General features: G+C 28.0%; 2 protein-coding genes across 8 annotated transcripts in view; one reads left to right on the top strand and one right to left on the bottom strand.

Moving 5' to 3' along the window:
- Positions 1–18,550, top strand: part of LOC105220869 (protein still life, isoforms C/SIF type 2) — a 297,627-nt gene extending 279,077 nt beyond the window's left edge. For all 6 annotated transcript variants that reach the window (XM_011197409.3, XM_029046004.2, XM_029046005.2 and 3 more), the window contains exon 22: positions 11,406–18,550. In XM_011197409.3, coding sequence (XP_011195711.1) covers positions 11,406–11,488 — 83 coding nt within the window. In that variant the 3' untranslated portion in view covers positions 11,489–18,550. The remainder of the gene's footprint in view (positions 1–11,405) is intronic.
- Positions 18,551–19,962: 1,412 nt separating this feature from the next.
- LOC105220868 (dnaJ protein homolog 1) lies at positions 19,963–22,524 on the bottom strand. Of its 2 annotated transcripts, none has more exons than XM_011197406.3 (2): positions 22,306–22,524; positions 19,963–21,678 (listed from the first exon to the last, which is right to left on the bottom strand). In XM_011197406.3, the coding sequence occupies exon 2, from the start codon at positions 21,629–21,631 to the stop codon at positions 20,597–20,599; it is 1,035 nt and encodes a 344-aa protein (XP_011195708.1). In that variant the 5' UTR covers positions 21,632–21,678; positions 22,306–22,524; the 3' UTR covers positions 19,963–20,596. The 2 variants fall into 2 exon arrangements, with proteins under 2 accessions (XP_011195708.1, XP_054084975.1); XM_054229000.1 differs by lacking the exon at positions 22,306–22,524 and adding an exon at positions 21,752–22,221.
- Positions 22,525–23,221: the final 697 nt, after the last annotated feature.

Below are 23,221 nucleotides of genomic sequence, written 5' to 3'. Positions count from 1 at the left end.
AAAAATATTTAACGGTTATGTAATCGAAAATACATTTGCCGGAATTCAACAGTAAATATACAGTAGTATAATACATATATCTATTACAATAACAAAAAATAGTATAAATAACAGTACATTGTAACACTGTACAGGGATAATTGAGTAGATTTAATAATATCGCATTAAAATTACAACAAAAAAATGACGTGAAAATTTCCGTAGTAACGGTTTTCGAAGATCGGCCGATATCTGGAAACTTGTTTTTAGGGTCTGTCACCATAGTGGATAAAAAAACTCAAATCTGATTCGTAGTTTTTAATCTTAAAATGATTCGGTATTTTGTATAAGATCGTCGAAGATACATAGACTCATTTCATTAAATTAATTTTCAAGAAAACCAGTAAACGTACCGCCCTCTTCGATTTCCAAACTTGGAACTGTCTATGTACTTCAATAGAACCTTGATCAACTAGAGCTAGAATTTAATAAGAGTCGGAAATTAGTATTTCCAATATTTCCTCAACAGTTATGGTTAAACACTATCATTAAACCGGGCCCGGATTCTATCTGAATTCAGATTAATAACAAAAAGTTTATAATAAGAGTGGTCCCATAAATAAAAAATAGAAAACCTCGAAATGTTTGAGACTTTTTTGAACGAAATTGGACAAAATCAAATTACAACCATGTTTCAAGAAAGTGTTTCCAAATGAACCCTGTATGAGGTCAGTCGTTAACCACGTTCCCATGGTTTTTGCTTTTCCTTATGATATTATATAGTACCCATATATTAATGGACCCTATGAATTGAGCCACTTTCAGCTGTAAACTCTATACTTGGAAAACTGATATTCCTCATTTTGATTTTGTTCGAAAAATATCGAAAGTTTTGAAAGAAAGCAAAGCGTTATTCAGAATAAATTCAGGTTCTGTGCTATCATATTTCATCTGACAAATGTAAATATGAAATCTCGAATAGAATATGATCTAGATAAATATATAAATATAAGTGAGAAAGAAATAGCATTAATCTATATGTAAACCGAGTTATTAGCATATAGTTAAAAATAAACTGATTCGCATATTTTAAGAAACAACATGAGAACCCAAAGAAACTACGATGTTAACATACCTGTCCTTGCAGTTTTTAAAATGAAACTAGTCTCTATATATAAATTTACTCAAAAATGTTTACTCACAAAAAAGTGTACAACAATCAGGAATTTCCAGAGACGTATGGCAACTATGAAAAAGGGATTGATTTTTTAGTTAATTAAAAAAAAAATATAATTAAATAAACTATACATATGTACATAAAGAAATTTATGCGAAAATTAAAATATAGAAAAAATAATAATATTAAGTTTAAAAAAAAAAAATCATGAAAAACCGAAGAACAGTGAAATCGAAATAATATTAAGATTAATCAAATCTTGAACCCAAACCACAGTAAAATCATAATTATATTTCAAGGATATTGAATAAATAAATATTAGTGAACATTAAAGGATAATAAATCTAATTAAAATAAAATATGGGATCTCTCGAATACAGAAAGCATATACCAAAAATCTATACCGCTGATCTCAAGCTGAATTGAAGATTAAAACACACGTAACAGTCATGGAGTTTTGAAAAATAGTCATTGAAAAAGGATTTGAAATTGGAAAGTAAAACCTCGCTCGACAAATCTACTGGCATATATAAACACTACTACTAACTACAGTCAGTCAAAAAACTATAGCAACAAGCTAGAAAAATATACAGATATATACAAAACACAAGGAAATGAAGCGGAACAGTTGTGAAAATGTACGGAATACAAGGACATACTCGCAAATTAAGGACACTAAGATGAAACAAAAGACAACAACAAAACACTCAAATAACTCAAAAATGTAGCACGAAAGCCTAAAAAGATATGTATGAAAAGCAACAACACTAATTAGAAAATAAAACAAAAAGTGGACCAAAGGACATTCTACAAACAATGAGTGAAATTTGAAAACAGGCAAACAAACAGTTACTCATAAGATATAAGAAAAAATATTAAATATTAAGAAAATAATAATTGAATAAATTAAAAAAAAAATAATTATTAATTAATATATATAAAAAAAATATATAAAATTAATAAAAAAATAAATTAAATTAAAAATAAATATAAAACAAAATAAAAATAAAACAAAAATAAAATAAAAATTAAAAAATAAAAAACAAAAAATTCTCTTATGTACATATAAATATATATGTATGTATGTAAGCTGTTCATATTTTAGTGGCAATGTTAACAAAATGTAGTTAGACAAATTAAAAAAAAAATAATAATAATTAATAGATTCCTAAATAAAAAAGCGTTAAACTCGCGACACTCATATGTTTACATACTCATTTATATGTGTTTATAAGTGTTGGCATTTAAGACACAGCACAGTATGCTATATTTAGATAATGTGCACAGTTGTAAAAGATATACACGCATGCGCCAAGAGTATATGATAAATGGCAGAAAAAAAAAATAAAATAAAAAGAAATAAAAAAGAAAAAATCCGGCAGACTTGCAAATACATACATACATTTAAGATCAATCAAATCTCTATGGTTAAGTAAAAGAAAAATATTACAAGACTATGTCGATGTACTTCCAATTAAATTAAATTATAAAAACTAAAATTCAATGCAAGTAAAAAATATTAAATTAAAAACAAAATTAGAGATTAAATAAGAAAATAACGAAATTAAGTCATTAAGTCTTACGATAACATAAAGTTTAAATAGCCATAAGCAGCAGATTTTGAGGGATTTAAAAAATTGAACTATCAGGACACAATGGTTGGATGAGACAATTAGCGTCTCCTATGTAGTTAGTCAAAGGCAGAAAATCAATAAATAGTTATTAACTAATAAACATAGCAGAGAAAGCATGTGAATTTTAAACAAAAGAACATATACAAAGACATACAAGAAAAATCGAAAGAGTAACTGTATTCAAATAATTTAATTAAATATTTTATTTATAATTTGTTTTTAAGATTTTATTAATATTTTTTTCTATAAAAACGTTTTAAATAATATATGAAAGTTCAATATTTTATTTTAAACTTACAATGTAAAAAAAATTAAAATAATTAATTATTTGCGTACATATATACAGTAGGAAGTCCCTATTACAAGAAACTTAGATTTTAAACAAGAAATGAAACCAAAAGTGCAAAATATGACTTGTTCCCTCAAAACTCAGTCCGAACATGAGATCATTGTACCAAAAAACAAGTCGATATTAAAAATTTCAATTTTAATTTTTCGATTTTTGATCTTAACTCCTGATATTAACGGTATATGAATTTTGAAAATTTTAAATTTTTGATGTTTCTTTGAAAATCACGGCTTTCGGGTTTTCAGCTATTCAAAAACATGTTTCCATATTCCATAGGTATTTAAAACAGAAGGTGATCTGATCCCTATTGCGAGAAACATAGAATTCAAACAAGAAATTAAACCAAAAGTCCACTATATCAATATATTTTTCAAAACTGTTACCGAACATGAGATCATTTTCCCCAAGAAATAAGACGAAATTAAAAATTTCAATTTTAATCTTTCGATTTTAATTGATTAAGGGTGTATAGTTTTTGAAAATTTTAAATTTTTGATGTTTTCAAGGGTTTTAAAAAATTTCGTGTTTTTAGATATTTCCATATACCATACTCCATAGGTATTCTTTTGATGCATAACACTGCACTAAAGCCGAATATATTTATTTAATTTCGAGGATTGGATCTTGGTCATAGTTCTTTGATTTTTTAAAGCTCAACCCACAGCGGATTATTCTAAAACTTATTTGACTAATAAGACGCAAAAACATATTTTAGTCTAACCCGAGCATGCGTTTTTTTCTCGTATTCGGTGTGGGATGTATCAGACATGAAAATACATATTGACTAATCCTGGGTTGAGCCTAATGAAACTGATTCGATACATTTCGCAGAAAATCTGTAAATCTGTAATGAAAAGCCATAGAGCCAGGCTTGTGAAGAATATATAGTTGTAAAGTCTTTAGAATGGACTGAACATATACTAAGTTTCAAAATTTCTCATGGACCATGATCAAACTACGACAGCCTCACTCATTCCTTCCATAGATTTTAGATGATAAATTATCGCTTGAGCATCATTAGACCACTGACTTTCCAATGAAATGATAATATAAATTTTGTCACATGTTAAAGCGATCGAATCGGTTTACGGATATATAGTTACCGATAATTCTCAGTACATAGTTATAGGGACAACCTATTGTATGTATGTTTGTATACTATATTTCAATATTTAAATACTAGCTCAAAAATAATTATTTTTTGATTTTTTTTTTTTTTCAATTTTTTATAATTTAAAAATTTATTTATTTTTTATAAACAAATCAAAAATTTCGTTAACTGTATAGAAAAATAATTATGACTAATCAAAATCAAATATGAAATATTCAAAACAAAAAATCAAATATTCCAAAAGGCTTCACAGCAATAAAATCAAAATTAACATTTAGTTATATCAACAACAACAAAAGCAAGAATGCAACAAATAAAGATGACCAAAGCAGTAAATAAACAAAACTAGCAGAAATTCATTTAAATAAAATACTTAAGCGTACATACATACATACATAATTCATTCAATAGCATATAAATACATGCATTACATATAGCAATAAGTAAATAATATTTAAAAATAGCAAATAATTACAAGTATACGTAAAATCAAGAAAAAAAAACAAAAAACAAAATTTGAAGTTTACATGCAAAAGTACATACATACATATAAATAAAATAAGTAAGAATAACAGTCGACAGTTCCGAAATCTCAACGATCTCAACTAAAACAACGTAGAACAACACGAAGATATCACAAAACACACTTCGAATTTCACATATGTATGTATTAATACTTATATGTACTACATGTATGTATGTATTTCATAAATATATGGTATATGTAAGTTCTGAGAAATCCAAAACCTTAACATATATAGACTATAGTAAAATTTTTGAAATTACAATAAATGTTTTGAGTGTTGTTCGAGTTTACGAAATCAAAATAAGCAAAATCAAAGCCAAAAAGTACTTAATTATAAGTGTTAAATGCAAAAAAATCAAAAATAAAATCAAAAACAAAATCGTCAAATACCGGAAACACAGCACTAAAATCAATAGATAACGTATAAAATAACAATAAAAATTACAGTAAAAATAAAAAAAAAAAATTTAAAAGAAGTAAAAACACTTAAATAAAAGACCTAAAATAAACAAATATAAAGAGAAACCGAAAAACAACTGCTACAACATGCCACACAACAACACAAGGAAACTACGAGAAAAAAAGTTATGAATGCTCAAAAACAGTTTTCAAAATATCTACAACAAAAACACAGGAACACGAAGAATTGGATGATTTATCGCCGAAGAAAGTGAAACGAACGCGTTAAAAAACAATATTTTTGCTGAATTTGCACAAATAGAACTTGCTTTGCGGCGGCGCTTAGTACTTTCAGTAAGTACTTAAGTAAGTGCAATGATTATTAAAAATCGTTTTTATTTGTATCCACAAATAACCCTTAACTTTTGCGCGATATTATTAACTCATACTTAGTTATTTCGATATGCTGCTAAGGTAAGTAAAATATTTCTTTGAAAAAAAAAATATTAAAAATTATTTTATCCAACACTTTAACTACACTAAAGTGCTAAAAAATTTATTGAAAGCAAGAAAAGCGCAAATTTCTTTAAAAATATATAATATGAGTTACACTTATAGCTATAAAAGTACTTAGTTACCAATTTTATGGGTACTCTACACTTTTCAGTAGATTATATAAATATATATATATATTCATTCTATTGGAGATAGTAACATAAATATTATAAAAAACATTTAATATCAAATAAAAGTGACTTCTTTATTGAATACTTTAGTGAACAAATTGGTGCCAATTGGTAGTTTTAACACTTTTATATCAACGCGAAGATATTACAAATTTGAGAGAGAAAATATTGTTTTAGAAAAATTAAAAAAAAAAAATAATATAATTTTTATATTCATCTAATGTGTTCACAATGTTGGTCTGAAGAGATCAATATCGGACAATTATTATCAGATAAATATTTCTGACTTCAAAAACCTCGCATGAAAAGTCAATCAGTTAAGGATAAGCCACTAAAATCAGGTATATTATTAAATTATTGGTTCAATTGGCTTAATTTATTTCCAAAAACTATTTAATTTTTAATTCAATCAAGTATGGAATATATAAATTATTATTCAATTAATTGAAATTGGGATACATTTAAATTTAAAATGTGTAAATTAAGATGTTGTCTGAGAAACATACTTTATAGGTGTTTCAGAAATTCGGTTAATTGAGTCAATTAGTCAATTTTAGTTGTACAGTTTAGTATAGATACTTTTTTATTGACTAAATTAAAAAACCTCCAAAAACATGATCTTTAGGCGTTTCAGGCATACTCTATTTATACCAATTATCAATTTTCTATACTCTAATTAAGTCAATTATCAATTTTCTGTAATAAAACAATTGCATATAATTTGTAAATTGACTAAATTAAGGTGCACTTTCTTTGTATAAATTCGGAAATCATTTAATATTACCAAGAGGTAACTTTCCTAATACTAATTATCTAACACAATTACTTAATTGACTAAATGAATAGCCTTTTCACACATCCAAATTAATTGATCAATTAAAATTTTCAGTGAAAGACCTGTTAAAGCCCTTCACACTGCCAGCTACTTGATAACCGATCAGCTGTTATTCATTTTTGTTTTTGCTTTTCATAAGAAGTTGGTATGTTTCATCAGCTGATTGCTATTTTTAGCAGCGACATCAACCGTCGTGTGGCGTGAACAACAACTCGCAGAATAATTACGAATTACAATATACGGTCTTTGACGCAGTTGTATTTCAAGTCGATTAAAATTCAATTAAAAATTAATGTAGATTTTTATTTTGTGTGGTAAATCGATCTTAATCAGCTTTTTAATCGAGCAGAGGCCGCTTAATTGATCAATTAGCTCCGGTGTGAAAATGCTATTAGAAGGCTGCCTGAAACAAACATACAGATATGCATTTAAGAAGACAGGCAGCAATTTTGGGCTGCGCTAAAAGCAATTTGTTAATTGACTAAATAAGGAAGCTTACTCCAAATTATCTCTACCAATTAAAGCAACTTCTAATAAAAGCATTTTTAAGCAGATACTTGAAATATATGCTTTAAAGTGCAGCTACACTCTTAATTGAGTCAATTAGAAAATCTTTTCTCATTAATTTTTGCAGACAATTTGTTAATTAAGATTAGAGATTATACTTTAATTAAACTGAAATATAAACTTTTTTTTTAACAAATTTAAGAAAAAAATAATTGATTCAATCAAATATTGTATGATATTTAATTTTAATTATTTAATTAAATTTAGAAAAAAAAAATATTTTTAATGACTTCAAGAAAATAAGCTCAAATTTGTAATATTTTCGTGTGATCCAAAGCAATCATAGTTTTAAATGTTGAATTCGGTAAAAAGGTGATTTTTACCTTTATTACACTGAAAATCATTAAATTGTTGTTGTATTAACTTATATTCAATTTACAAATTTTACATTATTATATGTGAAAATAAATGTAGCCAGAGTAATGATTTTTTCAGATATTCTGAAAACAATTATTATTATGAGTTGAGATTTTAACAGCGTAAAAACCAAAAAAAAACTATTAGTGCATCATTTTGTGATATTATGCGTGTGTATTTAAATTTAAATGAAATACATATACTAATATATTTATATATACTATTTTTTAATAAACATTATGGATATTTACTTAACACTTAATAATAAATTAAAAGGAATGTGATTAAAATTGTGTAAATATAAAATTGAACTTAAACAATTTTCGTAGTTGATAAAACTGACAAACTAATCATTTAAAGACCTACAATTAATACAAATTAATAATTAAAATAACGTTAGTTGGCATCGCTTGTACGAATAAGTCAGCAAAAAACAACGGTAAATGCGAAAATTCCGAGAAAAATGCAAGTTTTCCACACAGAATTGAAGAACACACAAACCTAAAAACCCAAAGTGTAGCTCCTGCACAAACAAGTCCAGTATTTTTAATATTTTCGCAGTTATTTATGCAATTAATTCCAGCAAAAATCCACTAATAATGCACTGAAAATAAACCAAAGTAACGCTACAGTCGAAACTCGATAAGTGCCACCAAAATGAGTGAAATAAAATACTTAGAAGTTATCGATTGTTTATCGACAGTTATCGAGTTTCATTTGTCGTGCACTTTTTCTTCCTTATTTGTTCGAAATTTGCATTTTTCCAGACGTTAAAAGAATATTCGAATATGCAGCAACTCGCGCAGAGTGAACAAGAAAAACTTGAAAAACTAAATAAAAAAAATCTTTTCCGTTTTTCCGTTCAAATGTAACGTCCATAATTATTATGTCTTATGGTTAACACACCCCGCTCGTTTCTTAATACCACGTAATTAAAAATTATTGAAAAAATAAAAAAATCGTTTAAAAAACGAATAAATGCTAGATTTTTGCGCATTTATAATTTCATTTAAAGCTTAAAACCTTCAATAAACCAATCTATTGTTCGCCACCACTTGTAAATAATGATAATCATTCACTAAATTTTACTTCAAACTTTTCAGAAATTATGGAAATCTTAAATGTTTTAAATTTCGAATTTGTTTTTTTTTTTTTATTTCATGACTATAGTTTTATGCTAACAATATTTCATGTCATTAAATGTTCAATATATTTTTTGGTTTCACATTTTCATAATTTCCATAAAAAAAATTTAGTAAAAATAATTTTGAAAATTGATACAAATATTAGCGGTTAATTTTTAGTTCATTCATACTAAATATATAAAAAATAAAAACTGAAATCTAAATTTTCATTCTAAATTAAATTAATAGAAATGCAAGTAAGATTTGTAAAAGAATTATATTAATTTATAATAATCTTATATCATCAGATTTCTTTCGGACTGACTCTTCATTATCTCAAATAAAATATATGTAAATTGCTCTTCAATCAAGAAGCTAATATAATTTCAACCTTGTACAAAACTGTTTCAATAATTATTCAATTTTTTTGGACTTAAAAATCTCGATATTTCAGAAAGATATTGACGAAATGCTTTAATCAAGTAAATCTTTCTGTTTAAAAACTCGGTCCTAATTTATTTATAAGTTATATCAAAAGGTAATTATGAGTGTTCTATTCTTAGAAAAAAGTTCGATAATTTTCCATTACCGATCTCAAATTTCGAACTAACCTAACCTAACATTTTTGAAAAAACGAATTTGAAAAGTTTGGACTCTAGACACTCTAAAAATAGCCTCTAAATAGCCCCTTGCAATAAAAGACAAAATGCTTTATCAAGTATGTCCTTCATTTTAAAAACTCGGTCCTAATTAATTTAGCCATAAATTCTATCAAAAGGTAATTATGAGTGTTCTATTATTGAAAACAAGTTCGATAATTTTCCATTACCGATCTCAAATTTCGAACTAACCTAACCTAACATTTTGAAAAAAACGAATTTCAAAAGGGTGGACTCTTGAAATTGAAAAAATGACCTCTAAATAGACCCTTGCAATAAAAGATAAAATGCTTTATCAAGTATGTCCTTCATTTTAAAAACTCGGTCCTAATTAATTTAACCATAAATTATCTCAGAGGTAATTATGAGTGTTCTATTATTGAAAAAAGTTCGAAAATTTTCCATTACCGATTTCAAATTTCGAACTAACCGAAAAAACGAATTTCAAAAGTGTGGACACTGAAAAATTTACCGCTAAATAGACCCTTGCAATATAAATTCTTATAACTATTCACACTCATATTCAATTAATTAGCGACAGAGATATTATCAAGAGCAGTTTAAAATAAATAATTTTCAAAATATATTTTTAAGGCGATTTTTAAAATATATATTAAATTGCGAGACTCCCCAAACTAAAAACAAAAACGTCACTAAAATCACATTTTTATAGAAGGTTCTTTCGAGTTTTTGCTGAGATTACAGTTCTCGAAATGATATATGTAAGTCAGGATAGTTCTCGTTATGTAGGCAACACTGTTTTCGGGAACTTGACAATATTGTGGATTAACTTAAATTGGTATAATCTTTCACAAAATAGGGAGCCAGAACCAAAGGGTTCCTTTTTTGTTCATTCATTACCTGAAAAATGACTGTCCCAAACAAAACTGACTAACATGTAGGCTTAAAGGTTATAATTTAATGAATTTTCAAGAACCTTTCTGATTTATATGTTGATATTGCATTACAATTTTCACATTTTTAGTTATTTTACAAAAAAAAAAATAAACAAAAAACTATTTATGGAAAATGTTGGCATAAAAAATTTTATCAAACCAAATTGGCTGTAATTTGTAGTATATGAAGAAGACACTGTAAATAACTTGTTATTACACAAATTGAAAAAAGAAAAGAAAACGTACATTGAATATGCGAAAGGCGCACAGGCAAGCGATGTCAACATTTTATCCAGAAAAAATTATAGAAAAAAGTATAAATTTTTTTTGAATGCTGTCACAAGTTTTGGCTAGAGAAATTCGCTTGGAAATTTCGCATTCAGAGCTTGTGACAGTAGTCAAGACAATATAGTGAAATCGAGTTGGATACTTAGTAAATTTTCGAAAGAAAAAATCCATACACAAATGTTGAGGAAAATTTTTAATTTATTTTCCAGCAAAAAATTGAAAAATAGTACACAAGAGTGTAACAAAATTACAAAATATTCAGCTCGATTACATATTCTTGGAAGCTATAAATCAAAAATAACGATTTCATATCTCAAAAATAAAAAAAAAAATCATCTTATAAAACCAAAATTTATTTCACTAAAAAATATATTAAAAAATTATTTAAAAAATATTAAAAAAAAATATAAACAAATTGCATGCACTAAAAATGATATGCTTGAATAGCTAAAAACTAACTATTGTAAGCGATTTTTTTACTTTAATTTTATCTTTTGCGTATTTCACTACTCATAAACTATTTATATAATAACAATTGGCCAAAATCTAAGTACTATCTATCACCACTCTACCAACACGCTCGTTCATCTCCCTGTCAAAAAGCAACCAAAAAAAAAATTAATAAAAATGTCTTTTATGCTCTGTAAGTTATATTTTACATAAAAACATACATACAAATAAAGAGAAAAAAATCGATAATCGTATAAAATCGTATACAATAATGAAAAATACAAATTCAAAAACAAAAATCAAAAATTTCAAAAGCATTTTTTTCATATGATTTCCATATTCTTTTCTTTTCTTTCATTTAATTGTAGGGTCCCCGGTGTGGAAACCACGAGACATGATTAATTTAGGCGATGCACAGTCGACAACGCGCAAAGACGATGCGAACAAATAAAGCAAGACAAGAAAGAACAAATGAACAAAATTGAACAAGAAAAATTGCAATTTCAATTTCGAAACACAAAACGTAACGCAAATATGCAAAAAATACCAATACATATAAACCAAACTAGAAAAAACCATAAAAGCCCAAAAACAGAAAACGAATGTGAACCTAATTAATTAATTAGAACAAAGCCGAAATCTGATTAGAAGTTTGAAAACACAAAGATTGTAACGCATAGATTAGCACAAGCGATATCTCTACTACATATTGTACTAGGTACTGACTCGAAACATATTGTAATTTGCTGAAAGCGAGACGAAAATGTGGACAAAAAGCGTGGAAAATCTAAATTTTGAAAATTTAGACATATTTTGAAAGTTTATGAAAATGCTAGGAATTTTAAAAATATTTAAAGAACACATTTATAATTTAAAATGTTTCAAAAAAAAAATTTTTTGAAAAAATGTGTTTTTGAAAATTTTAAAGCGATTTGAATTCAAAAAAAAAAATTAGTAAATTATTAAACAACCGTAAATTTCAGTAACATTTGAAGACAGTCAAACTTCAAACTATACAAAATATGAAAATTTTTTTGAAATCTGAATATAGGGAAATAACCTATTTTCGAATTTTTGGAAATTTGAATATAGAAAAAGGGAATATTTAAATTTCCAACAACATAGTATTTTTAATATTCCAAATATGTAATCAACAAAAAATTTTCTAATAATATTTATTAAGAAAAATCTAAATTTTTTTCTTACTTTAGAAAAATTTCGAAGATTTGTAAAAAAAATATTGAAAATCGCTAAATGTTCGAAAGTTAAATTTGAAGCCCTTTTCTCCCTGCTAAACACTCAATAATAGAGAAAAATATAAAATCTGATCAATTTTTATTTCGAATCTTAAATTTTGAACTTGTTATAACCTAAGATTTTCAAAAATTCGAAGTTTCTAAGAAAATTCTGTGTTCTGGTGGCCTTTGCACACTGGAAACATAAGCTCCAAGTAGATCCTTGTATTCACATTTATATTCAATTAATTAGTGGCAGAGATGTTATCACAAGATATTTAAAAAATATAATAAATATAAATTTTTTTTTTTAATTTTTGAAAATTTTCGAAGATTTGGAAAAAAATATTGAAAATCGCTAAATGTTCGAAAATTAAATTTGAAGCCGTTTTCTCCCTGCTAAATACTCACTTAATAATAGAAAAAATTATAAAATCCGATCACTTTTAATTTCGAATCTTAAATTTCGAACTTGTTATAACCTAACATTTTCAAAAATTCAAAGTTTCTCAGAAAATTATGTCCACCAGAACACTGGAAAACTAAGCTCTAAGTAGATCTTTGTATTCACATTCATATTCAATTAATTAGTGGCAGAGATGTTATCACAAGATATTTAAAAAATATATTTTTTAAATTACTTATTTTAACACGGTGTTCAGAAGTTCACCAAATGAAGAGAAATGGTCTTCAAATCCTTCATAAATATTCAATACGTGAGCATTTCACAATTCGATTTCACTTTGTATCATAACCTCAAAATCTACGAACGTAAATTAATTGAAAAGGACATAAGTAGAGATTTTCGAAAATGAACAGCAAATTTAAAACAAATATTAAGATGATTGTAAATTAATTCTATGAAATATGTGAATGCTGAAACTGTTTTTATGCAAAAAAGTACATTTTTAAATTGTTAAGAAGAAGACATGTCTTCTAATACAGTGATTTCCGGACTTCACTAACCAAATATCAATTGTCTACATATTCGTCTCGGCAGCAAGAACACTTTGCATTAAATTTTGTCAGCAGAAAAGCATTAAATGACAAAAGGTAAACGGTGTTAACTGTAAAATGGCATAAGTCAAAAGCATACAAATGATTAATGCAGCAGAAGGAATGAAACAAGCTAGAAAAAAAATTATAAAAAACCGTTGAACACACATATTCACACATACAAATGTATGTTAAGGAGAAAATTCGAAGAAACTTCACCAAAAATAGACACAAATTGAAAGACCGAAAAAATCATAAATTAAAATTTAACAAAAAACTTAGAAAATATATGCAAATTCACATGTTGTGAAATTTTAGTACTTTAAGGCAAAACTAAAACCAAACTGAAATCATAATTGCATAAGTAAAACACTTAAGTTTAAAATAAATATGAAATTTACTAATAAGAAAACTGAAAAAGGAAAACAAAACAGTTAAGACACGAAAACTAAAATTATAGTGCAGTATAGCAGTGAGATATGCGATTCTACATGATGCATATATACCATATAATTAATAAATAAATAAGGAAATCAGCAAAACAAAGCAGAAAATTAAAAAAAAAAAAGATTAGTGAAATTTCGAAAAGGAAAACGTTTTTAATTAAATCAAATTAATTAATATGTAACTAACAAATTTAATTAAAAATTACAAGGCATAGACACTATTAAAAAAAATATAATTAATAAATTTACAAAACAAAAACAAGAAAACAAAGAAAGTAATAATGAAAGTATAGCACGCGACAGAAAATCACGCTTAACAAATGTTTTCGATATTAAGTTTTAAACAAACACAAAAAAAAACATTTAAAATTATTGAAAATTATTAAAAAAAAAAAAGTTCAACATTTTTTTATTAAATGTTTATACGAGCATACGTTTCATTTCAACTTAATTAAAAAATTCACCCACACACAAACACACACGCAAACCCTAAAAACTATAAACTCACTGTGAGTAACAATAAATAACGGTAAAAAATTTAATGCTCACAGTTATGCAATTTCGAATTCCAAAATAACGAACACTTAAGAGCATTCATAACCTAAAATGAAATTAGAAAGACAGAAGAAATGGACTTATAGACACTAACACACACACAACCGTAGCAAGACAGAAGCAATTGGTAAAAGATTTCAAATAAGAAAAGCATAAATAAAGAGCCTGAAACGCTGACAACCAACACACAAACAAAAGCAGTGAGTAGCAAAATCTAAAAAAAAAAATAAAAAAAATAATAAATAATTAAAAACTAAAACTATTGACGTTTAACTGTTGATGAAAAAGTAAGAAAAGCAAACGAAAACTAAGGAAAATTCAAATTCCACAACCTAATGAACCCAAGTTTAAAAGAAAAAAATCAAAATAAACCCAAACACACACACCTAAATACAACTATAGGCACACCCAAAACTGTAATTTCAAAGAAATTAAATTTGAAAAAAAAACAACAACAAACAATAGCCAATAAATGCTGCAAAGTTGTGTGAACTAAAAAAATAAATAAAATTATAGCAAAAAGTAAAGAATGAAAAATGAAATTAAACTAAAATTCTAAGCAAAAACGAATAATTAGTAAATTTAAAAGAACCATAAAGAATTGAAAAGCAAAGAAATACATATGTATTATTAATCGTCAACACTTGAATTTATTTGGTTTCATTTTTTACAAAATACAAATCGAAAAGTAACGAAATTTAACCAAAAATAACAATGCAATTTGCAATATAAGTCTACAAGCTGTCTAAACTGAACATACTCTACGAGCATTCTCTGTTACATCACACCATAACGCGCATTTTCTGTTCTACATATTCACATACATACTTGGAAAATTTCAATTTCACAAATTTTATGAGAATTTCTAATTTTTTTCATGTTCTTCTGTGAGTTTTGTAGTTTTTTGTGGTATGCTTTTAGGCGCAGGAAGTGACATAAACAAGTTACAGTGTTGAAAAAAAATAGAAGAAGTAAGCAGAGAAGAGCAAGATGATAAAGTGACGTTCTATCTTCTAACTATGAAGGCTTCTTTAACCTTTAACGGAAATTATATGCTTAATAAGCCTTTTTTGTACTAGGGTCAGGTACTAATATACTAAGGGTTCCTAAAGCAATTTTTCTAAAAATAGATTTCTTGTTGCAAAGGAGCCGAGCCTTGGCATCCCTACTTTAGAAATCATTTTGCAATGAGCCTCGAATAAGATCGAATTTTTTCAAAATATAAGTGCAAAGTCCATCTAAAGATTTTCAACTGCTCACTACACATCCAATACAACTCTGTGTACCATATTTTTTTAATATAAAAACACATAAATCTTCAAATGATTTTTTGTGACAAGTAAAAATTTGAAACCAGTTATGGCTCGAATACGCTTAATATAAAGAGTGATTCATTTCGAGCTTCCCCACTTGAAAAAAACACAGAAAATTCAAATTTATTATGGAAAAAAGCTTATCATCATTCGAAAGAAAATTCTTTGGCAATTATTTTTTAAAGATTATCTCTTTAAAATGTAGGCCATGGCTACGTCTCAGATGGTTCATCCGTTGAGTCCAATTTTCGATGATTCATACGAGCATGCCGACTGGTAACTGGCGAATACCATGCGTAATGTTTTGCCTGGATTGAATGCGAACCATAGACTTTAGACTTTAGTCTAACGGTGTGATATCACACCATATTGGTGACCAATCGACAGGCCCACAACGTGAAATTATCTGCTCATCGAAGTGTTCTTTCAATAAATCCATTGAATGATACGATGTGTGCCGTCTTGATGAAACCAAATGTCACCGAGATCACGAGCTTCAATTTCAGGCATCAAATAGTCGGTTATCATGGCGCGATAACGATCGCCATTGACGGTTACGTTCTCACCGTCATCATTTTTGAAGTAAAATGGACTGATTCTACCGGCCCCAAACAGCTGGATGAAATTGCAGCTCGTGAATCTCTTTACGTTGCTCTTCGTACCGAATTCAGCAATTCTGCTTGTTTACATACCCATTGAGCCCGAAATGGGTCTCATCACTGAACAGAATTTAGCTCGAAAACGTCGGATCTTATTGTAACTTTTCAAGAGCCCATAGAACGAAGCGCTAAATGTCGCTTAGGAAGGTCAGTTCTTGTACAAGCTGTATTTTGTACGCTCTCAATTTAAGATCCAATAATTAATGCTGGGCCTCAAGATGGGTCATGGTGTGGCGAATAGTACGTTCAGTATGCCGATTATGTTGACCATGAGTAATAAAGTTGAACAATTTGTAAACGTTGTTCAGACGTAAGACTTTCCATCATGAAATGTTAAACAATACTGAACAAAAATAACATGACAGCCTATATATAAGACTATTGAAAAAGAACCTCTACTTAGATCAGCCTTTATATCGGTAGTCTAAAATGAGCAATTGATATCGAATTTGGTTTTGTTATATGGATGATCCGATGACGATGTTTGGATGATAAATGATTCAGACTATGGATTTCCATTTATAGAGAGAGTCTCTTAATTTAGTCATATAATAAGTAATCTAATTAAGAGACTTTTTAAATTAAGCGAGTGTCTTGAACTAATTTGATAGGCTTTTGATAACCAAAGAGATACTCAATTAAAGCTTGATGGCATTAGTTATTCGCAAAGCTATTAGCTTCGCTCAATTAGCCAAGAAGAGTACTAATTAAGAGATCAGAAGCGAATTTTGAGAAACTGCTTCTGAGAACAAAATCTGTGGATTATATAACAATGTTACATCCAAAAACTGTCTGAAGCTACCACAAAACTAAACTCACAATCTAAAGGAAGAACATTCATGCAATTCTTAAATTATTTATTAATTACAACTGGAGAAAGAGAACACATGACGAACAACAAATATTTAAACAACAACAAAACAACCAAACACACACACACGAGGAAAAATACGAAATAAATTAATGCAACTAATTACTGTTAAAAACGTAGCATTTTTAAGGTGAATCCCAAAAAAAAAAATAAAAAACAAAAACAAAAAATAAAATGAAACAAGCAAATGACGAACAATTAAGACTCGTTTTTAAATAACGTTTAAATACACGTTAGAGCAAAACTTAGAGAAAATACCGTAATTATGTATGTATGGCATAAAACATACATGAAAAAACAGTAAATAACAGTAAATAATAAAATTCAATGAAAATCTTAGCAAAACCGAAAGTATTGACAGCAAGTGCGTTGGACCAGGAAGCAGTTGGCATAGAAGAGGCAATACATTACATTACATACAGAACAAACAAAGTAGCAAAATACAATAACAAAAACAAATACAAATGAATACTAAACAATAATAAATCAAATTAAAGCGATTAACCGATGCTAGTGCAATTTCAATACGAAACAACATTACAAAAAAAAACATGCATACATACAAACAAATAAAAAAATAAAAAAATAAATTAAAATAATTAAATTAAATTAAATCAAATATATATAAATAAATAAAAAAGCGTACATACATGCCGTTATAAACAAAAACAAAAACAAACAAAAAACCAGGCGTTGTATGACTGCGTAAATATAGTGAAATTGTTTTAATGCTAATTTTGTGTACATCATATACATCAATACACACACAACATACAGAGTTTATGTGAATTGAATGCCTTCAGTTATCGAAATCAAAAGTTTATCAACAAATATACATACATACAATAAACATAGTTACATTTATAAAATAAAATAAATAAAAATTAATTAATTAAAAGATAACAAAAACAAAAACAAAAGCGATTAAACCAAAGCGTAATTTATACATTACTTATATACCTAAGTGCATACATACAAACATACATACATACTAACATACAATATCATCACAACATAGCCGAAGAACAATAAATTGTTGCGTAATACATACATACAGACAAAAAAATTGTTTTTTTTGTAGTCGAATTTTTTATTAATTTTAACAAATTTCATTTGTTATCGCTAATCGTTAAGCGTTAATCGATAACACACGCTCAGCCGTACGATAAATGAGACATACTCAAACATAATGATTTATATATACATAAGTATATATATATATATATATATATATATGTATTTAAGCTTTAAGTAAATGTTTAATTAATTTCTACATTTAAGTACACACACACACACACACATACATAAACACACAATTAATGTATTTTAATGAATTTATTGATTTTTAAAAAAAGTGCAATTCACAAATTGCATTTCGTTTATATACATATTGAACTATTAAACTAAATGATAAATAAATTAAAGCAAATAAATTGAACTAAAGAAGAATGATGAAAAACAAAAGCGAAGAAAAACAAAAAACGAGAAAAAATAAAAACAAAAATAACAAATAATTGAATTTTATGAAATTAAAAACAAAAAACAAAAAAATATTATAGTTGTAAATCAATTGAAACGAAATGTATGAATTACCGCAAAAAAAAACATAAATGTATTAAATAATTGAAACTGTTTAATTAAGTATTTGAAATGCAAAAGCAAAAAAAACAACACACACACACACTTACACAAACAAACAGTTTATTGAATTTAAAATTGAAAATACGAATGTGTGGTGTAAACAAAACCAAAAGAAAAACACGAATAGCAAAAGAATGTCAACAACCACACACACATACACTAAATACAACAAAAACAATACACACACAATTCAAATACGAATTATGAAATTGATTGCAACAACAAAAAAATGATAAACATTCGAAAAATGATCAAATACACTGGAAATAAAAATAAAGAAGCAAAGTTCATTTGCAAATTTCACTGAAGAAATGTAAAAAAAAATCGAATGTGTTTCATTTCATGTCATGGAAATAACGGCTGCGTAGCCACGCAGACAAGTAGAGATAACTAGAAGAAACTAGTTTACTACAACTAGATTCGCGGAACTAATTACGGTAGGTAACAATTAGAAGAATAGCAAAGAAATAGAAACTGAAAAGAAAAATTAAAAAAAAAGAACAATGATTTAGAAGATTTGTAGATTGTATGCGTTCTTAAGAATGATAGTAGATCATTCTTGATGCGTCCCCAAGTCAACATAACAGCAAGAATCCGGAACTTTTTTTCCGAACATAAACAGCATTACACCAAACAATTTATGAAATATTTTTCTAACGCTACAAGAACAAGGCCTCTGATATGCCTTGACACACGAGTAAAATAGCAAGTTATTCAAAACAAATAATTACAAAAACAAACAACGCTTTCTTGTTAATAAATAAATTTTCTTTTATTTAAGTGAATTTATTGCAATACTTTGTGGATTAATACAAATAGATCAGACAAAAGTAGGAAGTAGTCAATTTGTTATAACTGATTTAAAAAGCTGCAAAAGAAATACATATATACAAGTAAAACACTGTTAGCAATATTTATACCAGTTCTTTCAAGTATAAAGTGAAACGTCTATCAAAACACAAAAACATGCTTGCACACACAAGTGCATATGTACTAAAACGTACATCGTTTTTTTTTTTTTGGACAAAAAACTTTTTTAGCTAAACCATGAAGACCGCGTTTTGGAAAAAAAGTAACAGGATATGTAACACTTATTGTATTTTAAAACAAAACCAACATTCTCAATAAACGCTTGAAACAAATTTTATATAAAAACTATTTTTTTTTTTTTTTTTCGAAAAAAAAGTAGAGTAAAGTAAAAACGCGCTATTTAAAATTTGTTTAATTTTCGAAATATTTATTTTCTTCATCAGTCTCCAGGTATATTTCTTTTTTTCTCAATTATCAATGTTTTCATTAGCATGCTGTTGCTTATTATTGTGGTACAAAACATATTGGTCACAACACTTCCAGCTATTAACTAAAGCCGACCACTATAAATTTGTAGGCTGGTAGTGTGTGTGTGTGCGCCAAGTATGTATGTACTGTCTTACACAATTTGTTGATTTTGTAAGACATGTTTCATATTTGTTTGCTGCTTTACAATGTTTTGCCTTTTGTTTAAATTAATCTTACAACTAATTATTAATAATTCTAATATACAAATATTACTAGTGCTTGCTAACTTGCGTATCTTTAATAGCAATTAACAGGGAGAAATTATATAATAAACATTGTTTTAACTAATTTAATATAACCTAAATAGTATAAACTGATAATGAAATCCAGTTTTTTTTTTTGTTTCAATTACATGTGCTGCACAACGAAGTGTACACAACAAATTTCAACTCATTCATAATTCCCCCTGACACCCGCCCAACTTAGAAATTACAACTAAGGACAACTTATTCGGCGCTAAGCACAGCCCAATTATGTTGCCAGTGCCACTTATATTCACATTCCCTTAGTTTGGTAATACATCTGTCAGCAGTTCTCTTGTTGCAGGCGGCAGGCTGTCGGGGAATTTAATATCAAACGCCACTAAGAGATCTCCTCGTCTTGTTGGTTCCTTAGGGAATGGCAATCCTTTGCCAGGTATACGTTTCACTGTGTTTGGCTTGATTACTTCTCCCACTGAATTCAATGTTATCCGATCACCTTGTAACGTTGGCACTTTCACAATTGTGCCACACAGCGCATCTTTCAAACTAATGTGTGCGTTGTATTTGATATCACTGCCCTCGCGTTTGAATAGCTGGTGCGGTTTGTCACGTATTATGAAAATGATATCAGCGGGCACTTTTCCGGGCGTCTGATCGCCTTCTTTTTGGAAAGTAATCTTTGTGCCAGCTTTCCAACCGGGTTTTACGGTGATGTTTAGCACTTTCTCCTCCTTGCGCGGCTGTCCTGTCGCCATTGACATACGTGAAATTTTCATTTTCTTTACACAACCTTTATCGACCTCCTCTAGTGACACATATAAATCGTGTTCAATTGGTGGATCTTGTATCTGTCGTTTACGATTTGGTTGCGCATTGAACGATTGTGAACGGAAGGCACCACCACCACCCATCTGCGAGTAGATATCATCTTCGTTGCCACCGGACATGAATATATTCTGTGAATCTCCAAACATACGGCTGGGGTCGTTTGAACTGAAGAAAATACCAAACGGATCTGACGAACCAAAGAACTGCGCGAAAGTAGCGCGTGGGTCACCGTGGAATTGATAGCTGTAGTTACCGCCACCATGTTCTCCTGGACCGCCGGGCACTCCACCTTTCAAGCCTTCTTCGCCGTATTGGTCATAGATGTCACGTTTCTTTTTATCTGAGAGCACTTCATATGCTTCTGCAATCTCCTTGAAACGTTCTTCTGCTTGTGGTGTTTTATTTTTGTCCGGATGGTATTTTAATGCCAATTTGCGATAAGCCTTCTTGATTTCATCGTCATTGGCACTTTTGTTGATGCCAAGAATTTTATAGAAATCCTTGCCCATTTTGTTGGAAATGTATAGAAACTATTTTTTTTTTGTTGGATTGAAAACTGCAAAATAAAAATAAATTTGTTACTTGGTGTATACTTTATTAAGTGTATAATATAATGAAATTATTTGTACTTGTTTATATGGTGTACGTGAACTTTTAATTACAAAAGGTTTGGTACGCGTTTTCTAGTTAGAACGGAAATATTGCATTTCTTTTCCCAATAACATACATAATTAAGAATTTTCTAGAATTTCGTTTTCACTGCCTTCCCTTCAGAAAACAGATAAATGGTCACGTTTGCATGAATGAAACGAAATTTATGCCAACTGTTTCCCCCATTACAATAGCCACAAGTTTCTAGTACATTTGCACGGTTATTTTAACACATGCCGTCCTGCTTTAACAAACATACCACCGTTGCAAAAACACAATAAAAAAAATTGTACTTGTAGGTTGCTGACGCGTTGGCGGGGAACAATTTCCAAATTTGTCGTAAGTGATTTCATCGATAATTCAAGAAGAATCCCATAACGCCTTCAGATAATGTTTAATAAGGAAAACCGTTTTTTAATGCGAAGCTATAATTCGACCTTTCCAATAAGATTTGTCCGATTATTGACCTTTACAATCTTCTTTGTCTCGTACACCATATAAATACAAGCATATTACGTATGCGGATATTTACCTTAAGTTTCACTTTTTTCGTTGCTTTTTATTCAATTTTATGCACTTCAAATTTTAAACAATTCCGAAAACTTGTAAACAATTAATAAAATGTTAACTAGATTTACAATACTATTTGCTTGTATAATTTTTCACTTAATTTCACTTCTTCTTCACTTCTTTCTGCTGTACCAGCAATAAGATGTTTCAATTTCAAATGTTCTTTTATTAATGCGCTCATTCGCCAACCGACACTCCTATTTATAGAGGGATTGTTTCACGTATTCTAGAATGTTCCAGATCAAATTGACGTTTCTCAAATATTCCGTTTCGTTATAACGACATTCCGCTGATAAAATACGGGTGCGTTCGAGAAATAGATTTGCGTTTGAATGAACGTTTCTTAAGAAAATATAATTTAAAAACTTAAAACATGATTAGATGAAAGGTTAATGTCAACATAAACAAATGATCGGCGCAGAGCACTAAGTAAACAAAAGGTATTATAGAGATCGTTCTTGAGTAAAAATTATTGTGGAGAGAAATACGTACATGAGTGAAAATGAGAGAAACATAGATTACTGAGTTTTTGAAAGAGAAGACAGATCGTAAAATTTTATATATGTTGTTAAAAAAGGATAGGGAAGCAACGCTAATTGTAAACAAGAAAAGCAAATAAAAATTTAAAATAATAAATCCAGCCCAGGAGTGAATAAATAAGGCGGGAAACCATGGTAAAGTATACAAATAGTGGATATGTATAAATGAGTTAATTGAATTACATAGAAAATTAGCAAAACATTTTCATATAACTAAAGTGTCTAGTAAAGTAGTAAAAAGTTTGGAATAATTTTGACATTCACTGTCAAACCTTCGCTTATTCCCCGACTTAAATGTGGAACACTGAGTATTTAAATCACAATTTCCTTTTTTCGAAA

Source organism: Zeugodacus cucurbitae, chromosome 4 (genome assembly GCF_028554725.1).
Source record: "Zeugodacus cucurbitae isolate PBARC_wt_2022May chromosome 4, idZeuCucr1.2, whole genome shotgun sequence".
Lineage (NCBI taxonomy): Eukaryota > Metazoa > Arthropoda > Insecta > Diptera > Tephritidae > Zeugodacus > Zeugodacus cucurbitae.
The sequence above is the reverse complement of the archived record's forward strand: the minus strand, read 5'-3'. Positions and strand labels throughout refer to the sequence as shown.

Bases quoted from the DNA above. Each gene is read 5' to 3' on its own strand.
- LOC105220868 (XM_011197406.3), bottom strand. From the start codon at position 21,631: ATGGGCAAGGATTTCTATAAAATTCTTGGCATCAACAAAAGTGCCAAT.